The 16935-nt window shown below is 37.6% G+C and overlaps 1 protein-coding gene across 4 annotated transcripts in view; it reads right to left on the reverse strand.

Moving 5' to 3' along the window:
- The window catches only part of ASTN2 (astrotactin 2), a 1286255-nt gene that overhangs the window by 808869 nt on the left and 460451 nt on the right, over window positions 1-16935 (reverse strand). For all 4 annotated transcript variants that reach the window (XM_060200048.1, XM_007521936.3, XM_060200047.1 and 1 more), the window contains one exon: window positions 12532-12678. In XM_060200048.1, coding sequence (XP_060056031.1) covers window positions 12532-12678 — 147 coding nt within the window. The remainder of the gene's footprint in view (window positions 1-12531; window positions 12679-16935) is intronic.

The raw sequence follows: 16935 nt of genomic DNA on the forward strand, positions 1-16935 counted from the left end.
TTAATTCAACTCACAGGCATCATTATACTTTTATGGAGTCAGACTTCCATTAGGCTTCACAATAGGCAAGGGTGCATGAAAGTGTTATAGTTCCTTGAACTAGAGGAAATTTAAGTCTAGCTAGTGAGATACATCTTTTAATTCAGTACATATGATTTGTGGAGACACAAGTTAATTCTATTTTGGGTACTGTCCTAAGTCCTATACATAACATGCTAACCAAATAAGTACACTCTTTATCCTTATGTAATGTATATATAGTCTAGTGAAAGTGGTCTTCATTAAGCAGATATAAACTAATAATTATAACCTGATGTAAGTTCAATCAACTGGTATGCTTAATAATGCTTAGTAAGAAATATATTAAAGGATATAGTGAATGAAATTTTCCCAGAAGGCACTGAAGATGTAAGGCACCATTTGTAGACAATGAGAATACCATAAGCAAAGGCACTGAGGCAAGAAGTAACCAAAGATATTTAAGGAACTACAGTAGAGTAAGCAGAGTGAGGTCAGGTTGTAGAGACACACAGGCAGGGGTCTAAAATCACAGAGATTTAAAGACCAAGTGAAGAAGTTCAGTCTCTATAGAAAATATAGTTAGAAGTATTCAAGCTGTTTTATGGAAAGATGCAACATGCTAAGATTTTTTTAATTTATTTTAAAAGATCACTAGGTTTGGTATCTGGAGAGTGACTCAGCAGGTAGTGCACAAAACCTGAATTTGTGAGATTCTGGGTTTGATCTTCTGCACTGCATAAACCATAGAAGGGCTCAGACCTCTTCCATTCATGGCATAAATAAATAAATAATTCTAAACAAATCACCTGTTTTTCAGAGTCAAGAACAGATGTGAGTTAAATGTAATGCAGAAGGACAGTTTTTAGGACACTGACAGTTGTCCCAAAGACACATACATAATAGTGATAGTGGTGGAAGACAGCTGGTGGGGGTCATTATCAAGGTACAAAGATACTTCTATGCAATTTTCAAGAAAGAAGAGATTATTTATGATTAGAGATTTCTTTGGGAAAAATTGAGGGTTTTTTTGTCCCCAAAGAAGAATTTTTTGAAGGAAAGAGAAAATTGTTAGGATCATTGGAAAACATTGTGAAGAGCACTGTGTAAGCAAATATATGAAGGAAGAGGCAGGTGCAAATTAGTCTATTTTTCTAAATAACATGTGTACCAGAGATCTAGGAATGAAAAAGCCAGAGAACACATTGAAAAGCACTTTTACACACCAGAAAATATTTCACAGTACTCAAAGATCTGAAGTCAACAATGAATAAAACAAAGCCCCATGTAATTTCAAAAAAGTTTGATGTCCACTGAACCACTCTTTGCAGATAAGTGTGTGAGTAGGCAGCCACCTTCATTGTGGTGTGATTTTTCCCTTCCAAAAGCTGCTAAATACTTTCTCCATGTATTCAAATCACTGCAAACTCACTCTGAGGTCAACAAGAAGCCTCATTCCTCAATAAAAGCACAAAACCATACATTAGCTCATTTTTCTAGGTTAAAAGATATAAAACAGAGATAAAGGCAAAAAATATATAGAGTGAAATTTACTGCATTATTCTGTCACTATAAAAATAGTTACAGAGCCAGGTGAATGTGCATATTACATTCCACATAGACCAGGGTTCAAGCCCCCAGATCTTGGAGGACTGAAGATGTCTCTTTCTCTCCTTATCTCCTATTACTCTCTCTATTTTCTCTGTTTATATCCAAAATAAGTAAATAATCTTTTATAAAGTCCATCACATAATAGCTAACTTAAAAATGTTTCATGTTTCATATTAATTAACAAGACCTTCCTAGTGGTAATATCTCTGCTTCATGACATCTTAGACTAGTAAGGAAACCTCAGATCCCAAATTCCTGTCATTGAGAAGAAAGAAGACTTGAATTTTACCTTAGTTCAACCCAAGAAGTAATACTCATAATTTAACTTGGTCCTTACAAGGTGTGTGTGTGTGTGTGTGTGTGTGTGTGTGTGTGTGTGTGTGTGTGTGTGTGTGTTCAATGTAAAGTATGTAGACTACCTTTCACCTTCATACATTCCTGACTTCTACTCCATTTCTGAGCCTAGGCAAAGTTCAGGTGGTACTCAAGGACAAGGAATCAAAGAATAATAGTACACACGTGCCAAAAACTATACTGAAATTCATTTATCACCCGATAAAGTTTTTTTAAAAAAATCATCAAAGGGAGTTGGGTGGTAGCGCAGTGCGTTAAGTGCATGTGGCACGAAGCACAAGGACCAGCATAAGGATCCTGCTTCAAGCCTCCAGCTCCCCACCTGCACAGGAGTCGCTTCACAAGCAGAGAAGCAGATTTGCAGGTGTCTATCTTTCTCTCCCCATCTTCTATCTTCCCCTCCTCTATCCATTTTACTCTGTCCTATCCAAGTACAGCAACACAACAACAATAATAATAACCACAACAATGATAAAACAACAAGGACAACAAAAGGGGAAAAAATGGTCCCAGGAGCAGTGGATTCATGGTGCAGGCACCGAGCCCCGGCAATAACCCTGAAGGGAAAAAAAAAATCATCCTATAACTCTTTAAATGTCTGTTAAAATTTTTGTATTTTCAGATTTTAATTAAAAGGTTTTCCTGGGAGTCGGGCTGTACAGCTAAGCGCAGGTGGCGCAAAGCACAAAGACCGGCATAAGGATCCCGGTTCGAACCCCGGCTCCCCACCTGCAGGGGAGTCGCTTCACAGGCGGTGAAGCAGGTCTGCAGGTGTCTATCTTTCTCTCCTCCTCTCTGTCTTCCCCTCCCTCTCTCCATTTCTCTCTGTCCTATCCAACAACAACAACAACAATAATAACTACAACAATAAAACAACAAGGGCAACAAAAGGGAAAAAATAAATAAAATAAATTAAAAAATTATAAAAAAAAAAGGTTTTCCTATGGGAACTTCTGGAGGTAGGGCTACAAAGTAGCAGCTGCTGAGTCTCTCTCCTCTCCACTTAACTAAAAATAACAAGGAAGATCACCTAAGAACACAACAAGACAAGGCTCAGTATACTTAAGGAAACCACCAAGTCACAGGTGATTGCATACACCTGTGGCTCCTGGACTGAGAGTGGCCAAAGGAGATATTTCTGGGGCTAAAACCCATATCTACTTGGGAGCAACTGGTAATAGTCCAGCAGTTTGCCAGTTGAGGCACTACCTCCATCTGAGCTTTATCAACAAATAAACTGTTGATGGGAAGAGAGAATCCCCTAAGGCTCACCAAATGCAACTATGAGTCTCCACTGCTACTGTCCCTTGGAGGCCCAAGCTGTAGTGAGGAGGCCCTGTGCTGATGTGGGAGCAGTGACCAGATCAAGCAACTCAGAAGAAAACATACACTCTCAGTGTTGTGGAAGTGGGGCTATATAGTGATAGCCTTTCTACATTGTTCTTTTGATGAATTCAGAGACATGATGGATAATTACCTCAGAACTCATGGAGTATAAACAGGATTTGTTTAGAAAATCACAGGGCCAAGGACTACTGCCAAGCTTGGCTCTGGCTGCTGTCAAATAAACTTAATTAGGTTTGGGGCTTTGGACATTTGAGGCATGGGAGTCTCTTTTCATAGCTTCTGTCTTAGCTCTCCCCCACCCTGTTTTATCTCTAGGTTAGGAGTGAGTAATTAAACTAAAAAAAAAAAAAAATCGACTTATACAAAGTTGGGTGGTAGCGCAGAGGGTTAAGTGCAGGTGGCACAAAGCGCAAGGACTGGCGTAAGGATGCCAGTTCGACCCCCCAGCTCCCCCACCTTCAGGGAAGTCACTTCACAAGTGGTGAAGCAGATCTGCAGGTGCCTATCTTTCTTTTCCCTTCTCTGTCTCTTCTTCTCTTTCCATTTCTTTCTGTCATATCCAACAGTGATGACATCAATAGCAACAACAATAATAACTACAATAATAAAATAACAAGGGTAACAGAAAGGAATAAATACATGATATATATATATATATATATATATATATATATATATATATATAAACTACTTATAGATAAAAAGCTCACAGGCTTCCATAGCCTACAGGAAAGATAAAGAACAAAAATGCCTCACCTTATTGATTAAGACAACATTTCAAACAACTGTTAATCTCCATAACTGTGAATTCTTTAAATACCTTACTTAGACACAAGTCAATCTAGCAAGTGTGATTAGTGAATTGAATATTACTGAAAAAGGAACCTCATAACACAGCATATACAGAAGTTATACCAAGAAGAATCATTGGAGAAATGAACCAGGACAAAAGCAAAGATAACTGCCCCCGTCCCCCCAAAAAAGGTAGAAGCACATAAGAATGCAGACACCATCCAAATGCTAATTGAGGCACTAATCACAGGAGTGAGGAAAGAGTTTGAAAATAATATCATCAGAAATGGGGAAACAACAAATGAGACTCCAAAAGAAAAGACTATCTTGAGGTAATTGGAGAGAGGAAAGCTGAAGTAGATGAGCTAAGAGCATAACTAGATGAACAAGCTAACACAGTATCAGAACAGAGTAACAAAACAGCTGACCTTCAGAAAACAACAAAGAGGAGATAAAATAGAACAAGTGAGGCAGAAAACTTAGTAAGATTGAGGATGAATTAGAGAAAACTAATAAAAAAGAAAGAGATCTCAAAAAGAGATCTAGAAACAACAACAGATATATATGGGATGAATTCAAAATAATTAATATACACATAATTGGCTTTTCAGAGGAAGAAAGAGAGGAAGAGGAAGAAAGCATTCTTTTTTTAATATTTATTTATTTATTTATTTTCCCTTTGTTTTTGCCCTTGTTTTATTGTTGTAGTCATTATTGTTGTTGTTATTGATGCCTTCGTTGTTGGATAGGACAGAGAGAAATGGAGAGAGGAGGGGGAGACAGGGAGAGAGAAAGATAGACATCTGCAGACCTGCTTCACCGCTTATGAAGCGACTCCCCTGCAGGTGGGGAGCCGGGGGCTTGAACCGAGACCCTTATGCTGGTCCTTGTGCTTTGCGCCACCTGCGCTTAACCGCTGCGCTACTGCCCGACTCCCAGAAGAAAGCATTCTACAGGACATAATAGCTGAGAACTTCTCAACTCTAGACAAGATAAAAGACATAAGTTCAAGAAGTCCAGAGGGTCCCAAACAGAATTAAGCCAGACTTAAAGACACCAAGACACATAATATTTAGAATGAAAAGGAATAAGGATAAAATAAATGATCTTGAAGGCTGCAAGACAAAAATAAAGAGTTAGCTACAGAAGAAAACCCATAAGATTGGCAGCAGATTTCTCCACAGAAACACTAAAGGCCAGAAGAGAATGGCAAGATATATATATATGGAGAGAGAGAGAGAGAGAGAGAGATCTTAATGAGAAAGGCTTTAAACCAGGACTGTTGTATCCTTCTAGACTGTCATTCAAACTAGATGGAGGCATAAAAAAACCTTCTCTAACAAGCAACAGTTGAAGCAATCAAATATCACCAAGCCTGCCCTGAAAGAAATTCTGAAAATTCTCTTAAAAACAATCACATCATCATAAACATGCCACATACCAGAACACTCTAAAATTTTAGAATAATAGCATTAAAGTATCCTCATTCAATAAATGACATCAGTAAATGTCAGTGGCCTGAATTGACCTATTAAAAGTAACAGCATATTAGATAGATTAGAAAACACAACCCATATATTATCTGCAGGAATCCCACGTAACTCAATGAGACAAATACAAACTCAAAGTGAAAGGAAAACTGCCATATAAGCCAATGTACCACAAAATGGGCAGGAACAGCTATTCTCAATCTGCCACAATAGACCATAAAATAAATAAAATTTTAAAAAATAGTGATGGGCATTATGTAATGCCTAGAGGTTCAATCAAGAGGTCTTAACAATTAACATCTATGCACCCAATGTATGCCATCTAAATACATCAAACATCTACTAAAAGGGCTACAGCAATATATTTACAGAAACAGAGTAATAGTAGGGGATTTCAACAGCGTTTGGATGTTAGACCAAAAACTATCAAATACTTAGAGGAACATATTGGCAGAACTCTTTTCCATCTAATTTTTTAATATTTATTTATTTTAAAGCTTTTAAAAATATTTATTTATTATTTATTCCTTTTTGTTGACCTTGTTGTTTTATTGTTGTAGTTAAAATTGATGTTGTTGTTGTTGGATAGGACAGAGAGAAATGGAGAGAGGAGGGGAAGTCAGAGGTGGGGGGGAGAGAAATATAGACACCTGCAGACCTGCTTCACTGCTTGTGAAGCGACTTCCCTGCAGGTGGGGAGCCAGGGGCTCAAACCGGGATCCTTATGCTAGTCCTTGTGCTTTGCACCACCTGCGCTTAACCCACTGCACTACCGCCCAACTCCCCCATCTAAATTTTAAAGGCATCTTCAATGAAATGAATCCAATTACAAAAAAAAAATTGAACAATAGACACAAAGAACTTGGACTGGGTCTGGCATATTGCACCAATGTATAGGATTCTGGGGTATAGGGGGAAGGTTAGAGTCCTGGAGCATAATGGTAGAGGAGGACCTGGAGGGGGATTGAATTGTTATTTGAAAAACTAAGAAATGTTAATAGGGTACATGGCATAATGGTTTTGCAGAGAGGCTCTTATTCCTGAGGCTCCAAAGTCTCAGATTCATAGTGAATTCACCTTCTTTGCTTCATCTTGGATATAGCTCGAAGATATCATGCTAACTGAGATAAGTCAGAAACAAAATTATGAATATGGGATGATCTCACTCAGAGGCAGAAGTTAAAAAATACAAGATCAGAAAGGGAAACCATAAGCAGAACTTGGACTGGAGTTAGTGTAGTGCACCAAAGTAAAGGACTCTGGGATGGGGGTGGGGGAGTTTCATGTCTGAAACATGATGACAGAGGAGGAGCTACCTAGTGGGTGCTGTATCGTTATGTGGAAATGCTATGAATGTACAAACTATTGTATTTTATTGTTGACTGTGAACCATTAATACCCCAGTAAAGAAATTTTTAAAAATATTTTCCTATGTAATAGAATGATGAATAATACATTTCAAGAGTATAAATTAGAAATAGGACCACATGGTCATTATATAATTGTGTCTAAGTTTATAGTTCTTAAGCTTGAGTGGTAAAGAGCACAGATTTAGGGACTCATAGTTCTGGTTAATCTAGCGGTCATACTATACTTGTTCTTTCATTTATAATTCATTTATTTATTCAATAAACATTTATTCTTACAAAGAACTGAAATATAAAATGATATATTTATATTCTGCTAAAATGACTCTGAATTAAAATATCCTATGTTCAAGGCCAATAAATGGCTTCATTTTTGTCTTCATTTATTTTTTGTGGTTTCACAGAAACGTGCGCATGTATTCTTATAAAACTCCTTATGATGGGGAAATCAATACCTTGTAATGACCCTCTTCAAATATTAAAAATATATCACCACAACTGCTAACATTTATACAATTTATTGACCATTTATAGATCTCAAGTATTGAGCTAAAAGTTATTTTATTTATTCTCCCCAGTAACTCTGAGACAGAAGAGTTGCTATTATCTCCAATTTACAGATGAGGCTAAAGCTTAGGAAATAGACATTTCAAGGGCTGGGAACAGCAAGGACCAGTGTAAGGATCCCGGTTCGAGCTCCTGGCTCCCCACCGGCATGGGGGTGGTCCTTTCACATGTAGTGAAGAAGGTCTGCAGGTATTTATCTTTTCCTCCCCCTCTCTGTCTTCCCCTCCTCTCTCAATTTCTCTCTGTTCTGTCCAACAATAACAATAACAATGAGGGCAACAGAAATGGGAAAAATGGCCTCTAGGAGCAGTACATCTGTAGTGCAGGCACTGAGTACCAGCAATAACCCTGGAGGCAAGAAAAAAGAAAAAAAGAAAAGAAAATTGTTATTTTCAGAGGAAGACTTCATCTTCTTGCCTATCTTTATCCTACATGTAATTCTATTCTTGCTTCATAGAACTTTCAGAACAAGTCTGATATATTTTCAAGACAAATAATTACTATGGTGGCCTTTTGTTTTAAAGTCTGGATTATGGAATGACCTTAATTTAGGGATTCAGATAGATTTGGGCTCTCATACCTTGCTTACATCTCAGTGTTAAATATTTCAGATCACTTTGCATCTTTGAGTTTTGATTGTCATGTTATATAAAGCGAGAATGCCAAAAGTATTTTCACAGTTCTGAGGACTGAATAACTCTATGTAGTGATTTTGAACACTGTCATAGTGACAACTGACTTGCTCAATAATACTAAGTTCACCTCTTATCTAGGCTCATTTATCTCTTTTTATAGAATGATTATATTCCATTCTTTCTTTAAAAGGCCAGGAAGTATTTATAATATTTTTTCCAGTCTTAACCACTACAAATCTTCTCTTTTGGATGACTGCCAGTATATCTCAAAGCACAATCACACAAATAGAACAGAGAACTCCAGTGTAGTGTTACTACCTACCTAATGAGAGTAGAACGATTGCAGCCACTAAGTCAAGAAAAGTTATTCCTCTAAAAGTCATACCCTTTAGTGGCTTATCACAGGGCCAGAATATTGTGTGAAAACATTCTCAGTCACACTGGATGAGTGAAGTAATACATGAACTAACATCTCAACTAAGATCTTTTAACATACTGATATCAATGATCAATAATGATACCTCCATGAAAATGTGGATGAAGTCCAAACTCACAATATCAGTTTTTTTTTTGCTAGAAAATTCACAATAGATCATTCATATTGCATTCAGTGCTATGGACAACCACTGTAGTTACATCATGAGGAAATTATATTAATATGACATTGATAAAGTCCTAGATGGAAGAAACCAAATCCCATGACTAATGCTCCAGTGCTCTCAAGGAGTTGTTATATTTGTTAAGTGTAAAAAAAAAAAAGTTACACAGTAAAACTTCCCTTAAAGTATCTACCTAGATTTGTTGTAGAGTATTAGTAACTAGGCTCTCTTCCTAGAGAATGTGGCTCACTATCTTTGCAGATTGCTGGCTTAGATGACCGAAAAGCAGATGACTTATGGGTAACATCAAGAAAAAAATAGTGCTAATCAGTAAATTTGGATCCAAACCTAGTTCATCTTTTCACTGTGTGCATAGCAGTGCAAAAACCCTTGAGAAGGCCCAGACAAAAGAAAGGATGAGACTTGCCAAGGGCTTAGATGGGGGCTATTAGTGTTCATTGCTTTTGCCAGCTGGGTGCTAGAGGAGTGTTGGATTGAGATGAACTTTCCCCTATAATGGGCAATATGCATCAGGTCTAACTATGCCATAACAGAATGGAAAAAATCATTTTATTACACAAGGTCAGCATCTACAGGTCTAAGAACTCTCTTTACCAAGGAAGATCTGGGAGCTTGGATTAAGTTTCCCAGGCAAACATGAGCACAGAGAGAGCTGCAATGGCCGTGGTCCTCAGGTAGCCAGGTCTCAATACAGTCCTTCCTATTTGGCAGAGGCCTAATTATGATGTCTATTTTGCTCATAACTCATAGTGTTCTTTTAAAATAAAAAGGTTTTAAATTTTAATTATTTGTATTTATTTATTGGATAGAGATAGCCAGAAATTGAGAGGGAATGGGGGGTGATAGAGAGACAGAGAGACATCAGCAGCACTGCTTCAGCACTCATGAAGCTTTCCTCCTGCAGGTGGGGAACAGGGACTTGGACCTGGGTCCTTGCACATTGTAATCTGTATTCTCAACCAGGTGCACCATCACCTGGCCCATAATGTTTTTATTCATGAGATTTTAATATGATATAGAGTATGAGCTTATGTATAGAATTAAACTCTACACTTGTAGTATATGTTCTTTATTGTAGTAATGATGCATTTATAAATATTAATGTGTTGAAAATATTTTAGGGTAAAGTAAGTACCACTATCAACTTTGCACTTGATTCCCTGTATACCACTCTCAAATCTCTCTAAATCAGAGCTGAAAAATGCTACTTAATACTCACAAATTGTTGTACATAGCTCAACTCAAACTTTTCTCTTTGCTAGTTACTACTTCATCTCCATAAAAAAAAAAAATCTTCTCATCTTCAAGACCAAGTTTTCCTGTGGACCACCCCCCAAAAAACTGGAGATCTTTAAATGGTAATATTATGTAATAGGAGTCATTTCTATTTGTGCTATGCAATAGACTGCCTGAATCATTTTCCGGAGAATAGTGACTCTCACCTATTTAGTTTTCCTATACATTTTTGGTCTACCATGCTTCTTATATAGATTCCTTTAATCATAGAGTTATAATAACCACTAATTATTTAAAACACACAATGTTTTAGATACACATGCCACAATGTCTTAGATGCATATAAAAGATACCTTTTTTTTTTTTTTTTCAGTATAGCAGCTAAACTCTGGCTTTTGGTGGTGGTGGGGATTGAACCTTGGACATTTGGTGCCTCAGGCATGAAGGTCTTCCTGCATAACCACTATGCTATTAGTCTCCCAGTCTACAAAAGATACTAAGATACATTCTTAGCCAAAATGCAATATTATATAGAGGAAGAGTAATTCATTATGCTTTAAAACTGAGACACTTTGGGCTAGATACCCTTAATACTGCCTGTTGCATTTGCTCAAAAATATTTTTTATTTTCAATTTTCCTTTTCCTATGTATTCTCTAATTTGATTTTCCTTGGTTCAGCCACCATTGTAGGCTAAGATAAACAGAAGAATATCATAAAACCAGTAACAACTCTGTATCAGTTCAGGCTCATTTAACCCTATATTAATTGAACATCTGTTGTGGATCAGGCAATGTGCCTGTGAACAAGGTAATAATTCTTCTCCTCATGGTCCAGGGGTGGCACAGTGGTAAAGCTTTGGACTCTCAAGCATGAGGTCCCGAGTTCGATCCCCGGCAGCACATGTGCCAGAGTGATGTTGCCAAGAAAAGGGGGTGATAGTTCTACCAGAATACTCTGAGTGTGTACATGCTAAAATTCTTAACACTGTAACTTAAAAGTTGGAGATCAAATTCAGTTATATTGAGGCTGACAAATTCAGTACAATGATCTAAGAAACAACCAAGACAAATTTAAAGGATTTTTTTTTTTAAAAGAATGATTAGAACATGGTGCTACAAGTCAGATGGATAGATTCTACTAGAAGACAATAACTGGAAGGGGTCACCAGGAAGGTGAGGCACTGAAAATGCTTTATCATTTCATCTGATCAGACTCCTATGTAAACACCAGAATCTAAGTAACTAAGTTATATGTTCTTTGTTATATTCATAATAGCCTTCAATTCATTTAAAAATAGCAATGTCATATGAGGGCAAGTGTTTGGGGGAAGCAAGCACTTCCTATTGGAATATATAAACCAGAACAACTTTTCTGGAGGGCACTTTTGCAATAGATATCAAATATCTTAATCAGTTCCTTGGACTATGATTTTGGTGACTGCAGTCTCTTATTAATTCAGATTAATTGGGTGAAGAGTAAATGGTAGGAAATAAAGTACTCGTGAAAGACATTTACAAGAATGAGATATGTGTGTTCCTTAGGATATTCAGGAAATTCCAATAAAGTTAATATGATCCTTCTTATAGTTTTTAATTAGCAAATATCATTTGAGGATATTTTAATTCTAGTGAGAAATAGAAGGTTCCTGGTGGCACATCTGATAGAGAGCATATATTATAATGCATAAAGATCCTAGTTCAAACCACGTATCCCCCCACCTGCAGGGGGAAGCTTCATGAATGATCAAGTAGTGTTGTATCAACCTCTCCCTCCCTCTCCCTCTCCCTCTCAGCGCTCTCTCTCTCTCTCTCTCTCTCTCTCTCTCTCTCTCTCTCTATATATATATATATATATATATATATATACCTTTCTGTCTTAATTTCTTCCTGTCTCTATCAAAGTGAATTAATTAAAAAGATTTAAAAGAGGGAGTCAGATGGTAGCATAGCAGCGGGTTAAGTGCAGATGGCGCAAAGCGCAAGAACTGGCATTAAGGATCCAGGTTCGAGCCTCTGGTTCGAGTGCAGGGCAGTCACTTCACAACAGGTGAAGCAGGTCTGCAGATGTCTATCTTTGTCTTTGCCTCTCTGTCTTCCGCTCCTCTCTCCTTTTTTCTCTGTCCTGTCCAACAAAGATGACATTAATAACAACAATAAAACAAGGGCAACAAAAGGGAATAGATAAATAATTTTTAAAAGATTTAAAAGAGACATAGAAGGTTCTCTGAGTTTATTCAACCTTTCTGCACTTACACTTGCATTCTTCCTATAGTTAACAAAAAACATATTTTCCCACAGTTAAAAAACAACTTTTGAGTCTATTCAAATAACTCAGGAACCTAAAATATAAGGACTTCTTCCAAGGCTTTTGGGATGCCCCACATTTCCTTTGTAATATAATTCTTAGGTCATGCTGTGCCTAAGAGACATTTAATTAGCCAGGGCTATAAGTATTGTGTTAAGTTTAGGTTATGTCCAGAGCTCAGTTCTTACCGTCTGCAATGAAGTGTTCAGGCACGTGAAGAGTCACCTTCACAGTGAGTGGACAGGACATCTGGCTGCCACATACCATGGCCAGGATGCAGGAGCTCACAGCAATCAGTGTCAGGGCTGTCTTGTTCACTGGGCTTTTCAACAAACCTAGTAACACAAGCATACACATGGACACATAATTCTATGAGGTGAGGGAAGGGGTGGGTGGTATTAACACTGAGTTTGAGAATGCTTTAATTTTCTAAATGGGAAACTGGAAAAAAAAAAAAAGAAAGAAAGAAAGCCCCCTTACCTTCTCTTCCCCTTCCCCTAATCTTTCTTTCCCATTCCATCCTTCTTTCTTAAAGAGAAGGTCAGAGAGAAAAAGTGAACAAGACCATAATACTAAAGTTCCTTTCAGTGCAATAGGGGGCTAGACTCAAACCTGGGTTGGTCAAGTACATAGCAAAGAAGCACACAATCCAAGTTAGTTATTTTTCCATCCCCCAAGCCATATTTCCTAACTTGTGCTCTCAATTCCTCTTCAGTGACTCCTTTTTGCCTTTTTAGCTTAACTCTCTGTAAAATAAGGCACTTCTTCTTCTTCTTCCTTTTTTATTATTATTAAAGACAAAAGAAATGTTTCTTGAAAATTGTGGTAATTTCATGCCTTCTCTTCCAATTAGGCAGATCAGTCTTGACACTAAAAAGATGACATTAAACTCGAGATGCAAGTGAGAAGATGTATAATTGAATTCACAGGGTCCAGTGGGATGAGTATTGACCTTGGAACTTGACAACTTTTCATCTTTTAGATCAAAATAGAGCATCAAGGCAGAGAAAATTAAAGAGATCAAGGTACAGACACTTATTTTTAATATGGTGTGAAACCAGCTTAGACCTAAGCTGTGTGGATGGTAAAGTAGTACACTAGCCATGTGAGCTATTCTGCTGGCCCACCTTCAGTTTATTTTTTATACTTATATTTTTTCTAATTTTTTTTATTATCTTTATTTATTTATAAGGTAGAGACAGCCAGAAATTGAGAATAAGGGGGAGATAGAGTGGGAAAGAAACAGAGATATACCTGCAGCACTGCCTCACCACCTGTGAAGCTTTCCCCTTGCAAGTGGAAACTGGGAGCATGAACCCCAGTCCTTGCACATTGTAACATATGTGTTCAACTAGTGTGCCACCACCTGGCCCCCCCACTTCAGTTTTTTTTAATGTATACTGAGGTTAATATTAAACAACTTATGTGATGATTAATTGGCATAATGAACGTGTAATTTTTATCATCTGAAAAGAAACTATGATAAAATTAACAATTTAAGGGGGCTGGGTGGTGGTGCATGGGGTTAACTGGACATAGTATGAAGCGCAAAGACCCACCCATCTCCCGGTTCCCCCACCTGCACAAGAGAGATCACTTCACAAGCGGTTAAGTAGGTTTGTAGGTGTCCTTCTCTCTCCCTCTCTGTTCTCTCCTCCTCTATCAATTTTTTTCTGTCCTATTTAATAAAATGAAAAAAAAATGACCCCCAGGAGCAGTGGATTCGTGCAGGCACTGAGCCCCAGCGGTAACCCTGGAGGCAAAAATAAAATAAATTTAAAAAATCATTTAATAACAATTTCATATGCGGGGCCAGGTGATAGTGTGCCTGGCTGAGTGAACACATTACCAAACATAAGGACATGGGTTTGAGCCCCTGATCCCCACCTGCTAGGGGGACACTTCATGAACAGTGAAGCAGGTCTACAGGTATCTATCTTATTCTATCTATCTCCTGCTACCATCTCAATTTGTTTTTGTCCTATGAAAATAAAATAGAAATAAGGAAGACAGGTTAAAAAAAAACATGGCCACCAAGAACAGTGGATTCATAGTGCTGGCACCCAGCCCCTGTGATATTCCTGAGGGCATAGGAAATAAAAAATAGTGGGCCAGACAGTAGTGCAGTGGGTTAAGCACACCTGCCAAAGTGTAAGGACCAGTGTAAGGATGGTTTGAGCCCCTGGTTTTCCACCTGTGTGTTGGGGTGGGTGGGTCACTTCACAAGCAGTGAAGCAGGTCTGCAGGTGTTTATCTTTCTCTCCCCTTCTCTGTCTTCCCATCTTCTCCTGATTTCTCTCTGTCCTATCTAATAATGACAGCAAAAGCAACAATAAAAATAATCACAATGATAAATAAGAAGGGCAACAAAAAGGGGAAAACATAGCCTTTAGGAGCAGTAGATTCATGGTGCAGGCACCAAGCCCCAGCAATAACCCTAGAGGCTAAATAAATGAATGAATAAATAAATAGTAAATAGACGCATTTCAAAGGCACCTCCCATATACATGTGAAGCACATGAAGAACACTGTGAGAATAGTTCCAGTCCTTTGAGGGCAAAGGTTAGGGGCAAAGACAGAAGTATCCATGGTTAATTAAATTCATTATGTCTAGAGATAGAGTGGGCATAGAATAGACAGGTAAGTTTTGCCTGAGAAAATTAAAGGTAATTTCATGGTGTGGTAGAATGAGTAGATTGGATCTGTCCAACAAGGAGACCACCGAGCCATTCTACTATGTTGTGAACCCCTATTGTGTCTAATCATTTAGGCTTATCTATTTACACTTACTTTCAAGGTTGTGATTATCATTCTTAGAGTAATGAGTCTCAAATTTTTATTACACATTAAGCTCTTATTTTGAGAAACCCTTTATGACTAATAAACTCCTGGAGTTCTCTCTCTTGATGTCCCAAGGTCATGACTGAAACAGCATGCTCAAAACAAGGATGCATTAGCTTCTCCACAGAGGTCCCTCCTTCAGAGTTCCCCAACTTAGTACAAGAACAATCTTTTGAACATAAACCTGGACAGATCCCTCAGTCATCATCGTCCTCATTTACAGCTTCTAACTAGCTACACAAAATGGAGAGGATGGGAAAGGGACACAGAATTGTGGTAGGAACTTTGTGGAATTATACCTCTATTATCTTGTTATCAGAGAATTATACCTCTATTATCTTGTTATCTTCTAAATAACTAATACAAATTTAAAAAATAAACATAAACATAAACAAAGTGATCCTATATTAACCATTTTTATGTTTTTTGAGACAAGCTAATTGCATGGAACATAGAAATTGCTTAATTGAAATCTAGAACTCTTAAAAGAGCAAAAATTACAGAATTAAAGTTTAAGGACTTAAGAACAAAACAATGGTTCATAATATGAGATGTCAAAGGAAATTAGAGGTTATGTCATAGGGCAAGTGGATTCTCTGGATGGCTATCAGCACTATGTAGGTCTCTAAGGAGGTATCTCAGACCTGGTTCATATAACTGCAAAAATATTTGGATGTTGGGAAAGTCAAGACACATTTTTACATTTAAAAAAGACCTAGAACAATATATCATAACTTTTCCGACAACTCAACAGACTGAGCCACGTCTTTTCTTTTTTTTTTTTCTCGTTTTTTTAATCGAGCCACATCTTTTCATTCACTAAATAACCAATGCAGTTACACCACCCAAGCTTCTCAAGGATATTTTCTAGGCAGGTATAGAAAAGGTTGGCATTAAGGAGTGGGATTGCTCATATTATCTGTCTACATTCATGCTCAACTAATTGTACCCCTGCTAACTTTTTATATCATTTCTACTGGGGGAGTTCATGACTTACAGTACATTGATTGATATATGTGTATAATTTCTTATCTCCTCATGAAAGTTCTGTATAGAACACGCCCACCACAACTTTTTTCCCCCCATCATCATGCTATATCTTTTAACACTTTACACTAACCTAAGTTTAGGAGTCAATGGGGTGGGAGAGTAGTGTCCCTTAGTATTATTGACCTTCAGGAATGCATTGGATCGACCTTCTCGTGGTGCATCCCGTGAGTACCCATTTATTGGGGAAACTGATGATCCTTCCTAGCCGACTGAATCCACATGGATTCCAGTCACTTTCAAAGCCAGCAACAAGCAGACATCAGGCTCAACCTGACGCTATTGACTGGCTATGGAAGAAGGGCAAACGCTAGAAGAAGAAGAATTGACCTTCAAGTATCTTCTTATATGAAAAATAGGAATAGAATGATGCATCTTCTAGGAGAGTTGAAATGATACAGCAAGTGTCACATGTCTGGCACATAGAAAGTCTTTTTTGAATATTCATTTTGAAAACGGATATTGGTATTTACTTCCTCGATGATGGTATAAATCAAGAATTATTCACCTGTTTGTCCATTTTGTTATTAGAACATGTTAGGAGTTCAATTATCCTTTATGGAAACTAATGGAGAATAATGGTTAATAATGAAGAGAAAACCCTAAAAATATGAGGGATGTAAAGGCAGTATGACAATGGATAGTGTCCCGGGGCCACCATTTACTCAGAGACTGCTTGAATCACCATAGTTGTCACTGAAATT

The sequence above is a fragment of the Erinaceus europaeus genome, chromosome 10, assembly GCF_950295315.1.
Source record: "Erinaceus europaeus chromosome 10, mEriEur2.1, whole genome shotgun sequence".
Taxonomy (NCBI): Eukaryota; Metazoa; Chordata; class Mammalia; order Eulipotyphla; family Erinaceidae; genus Erinaceus; species Erinaceus europaeus.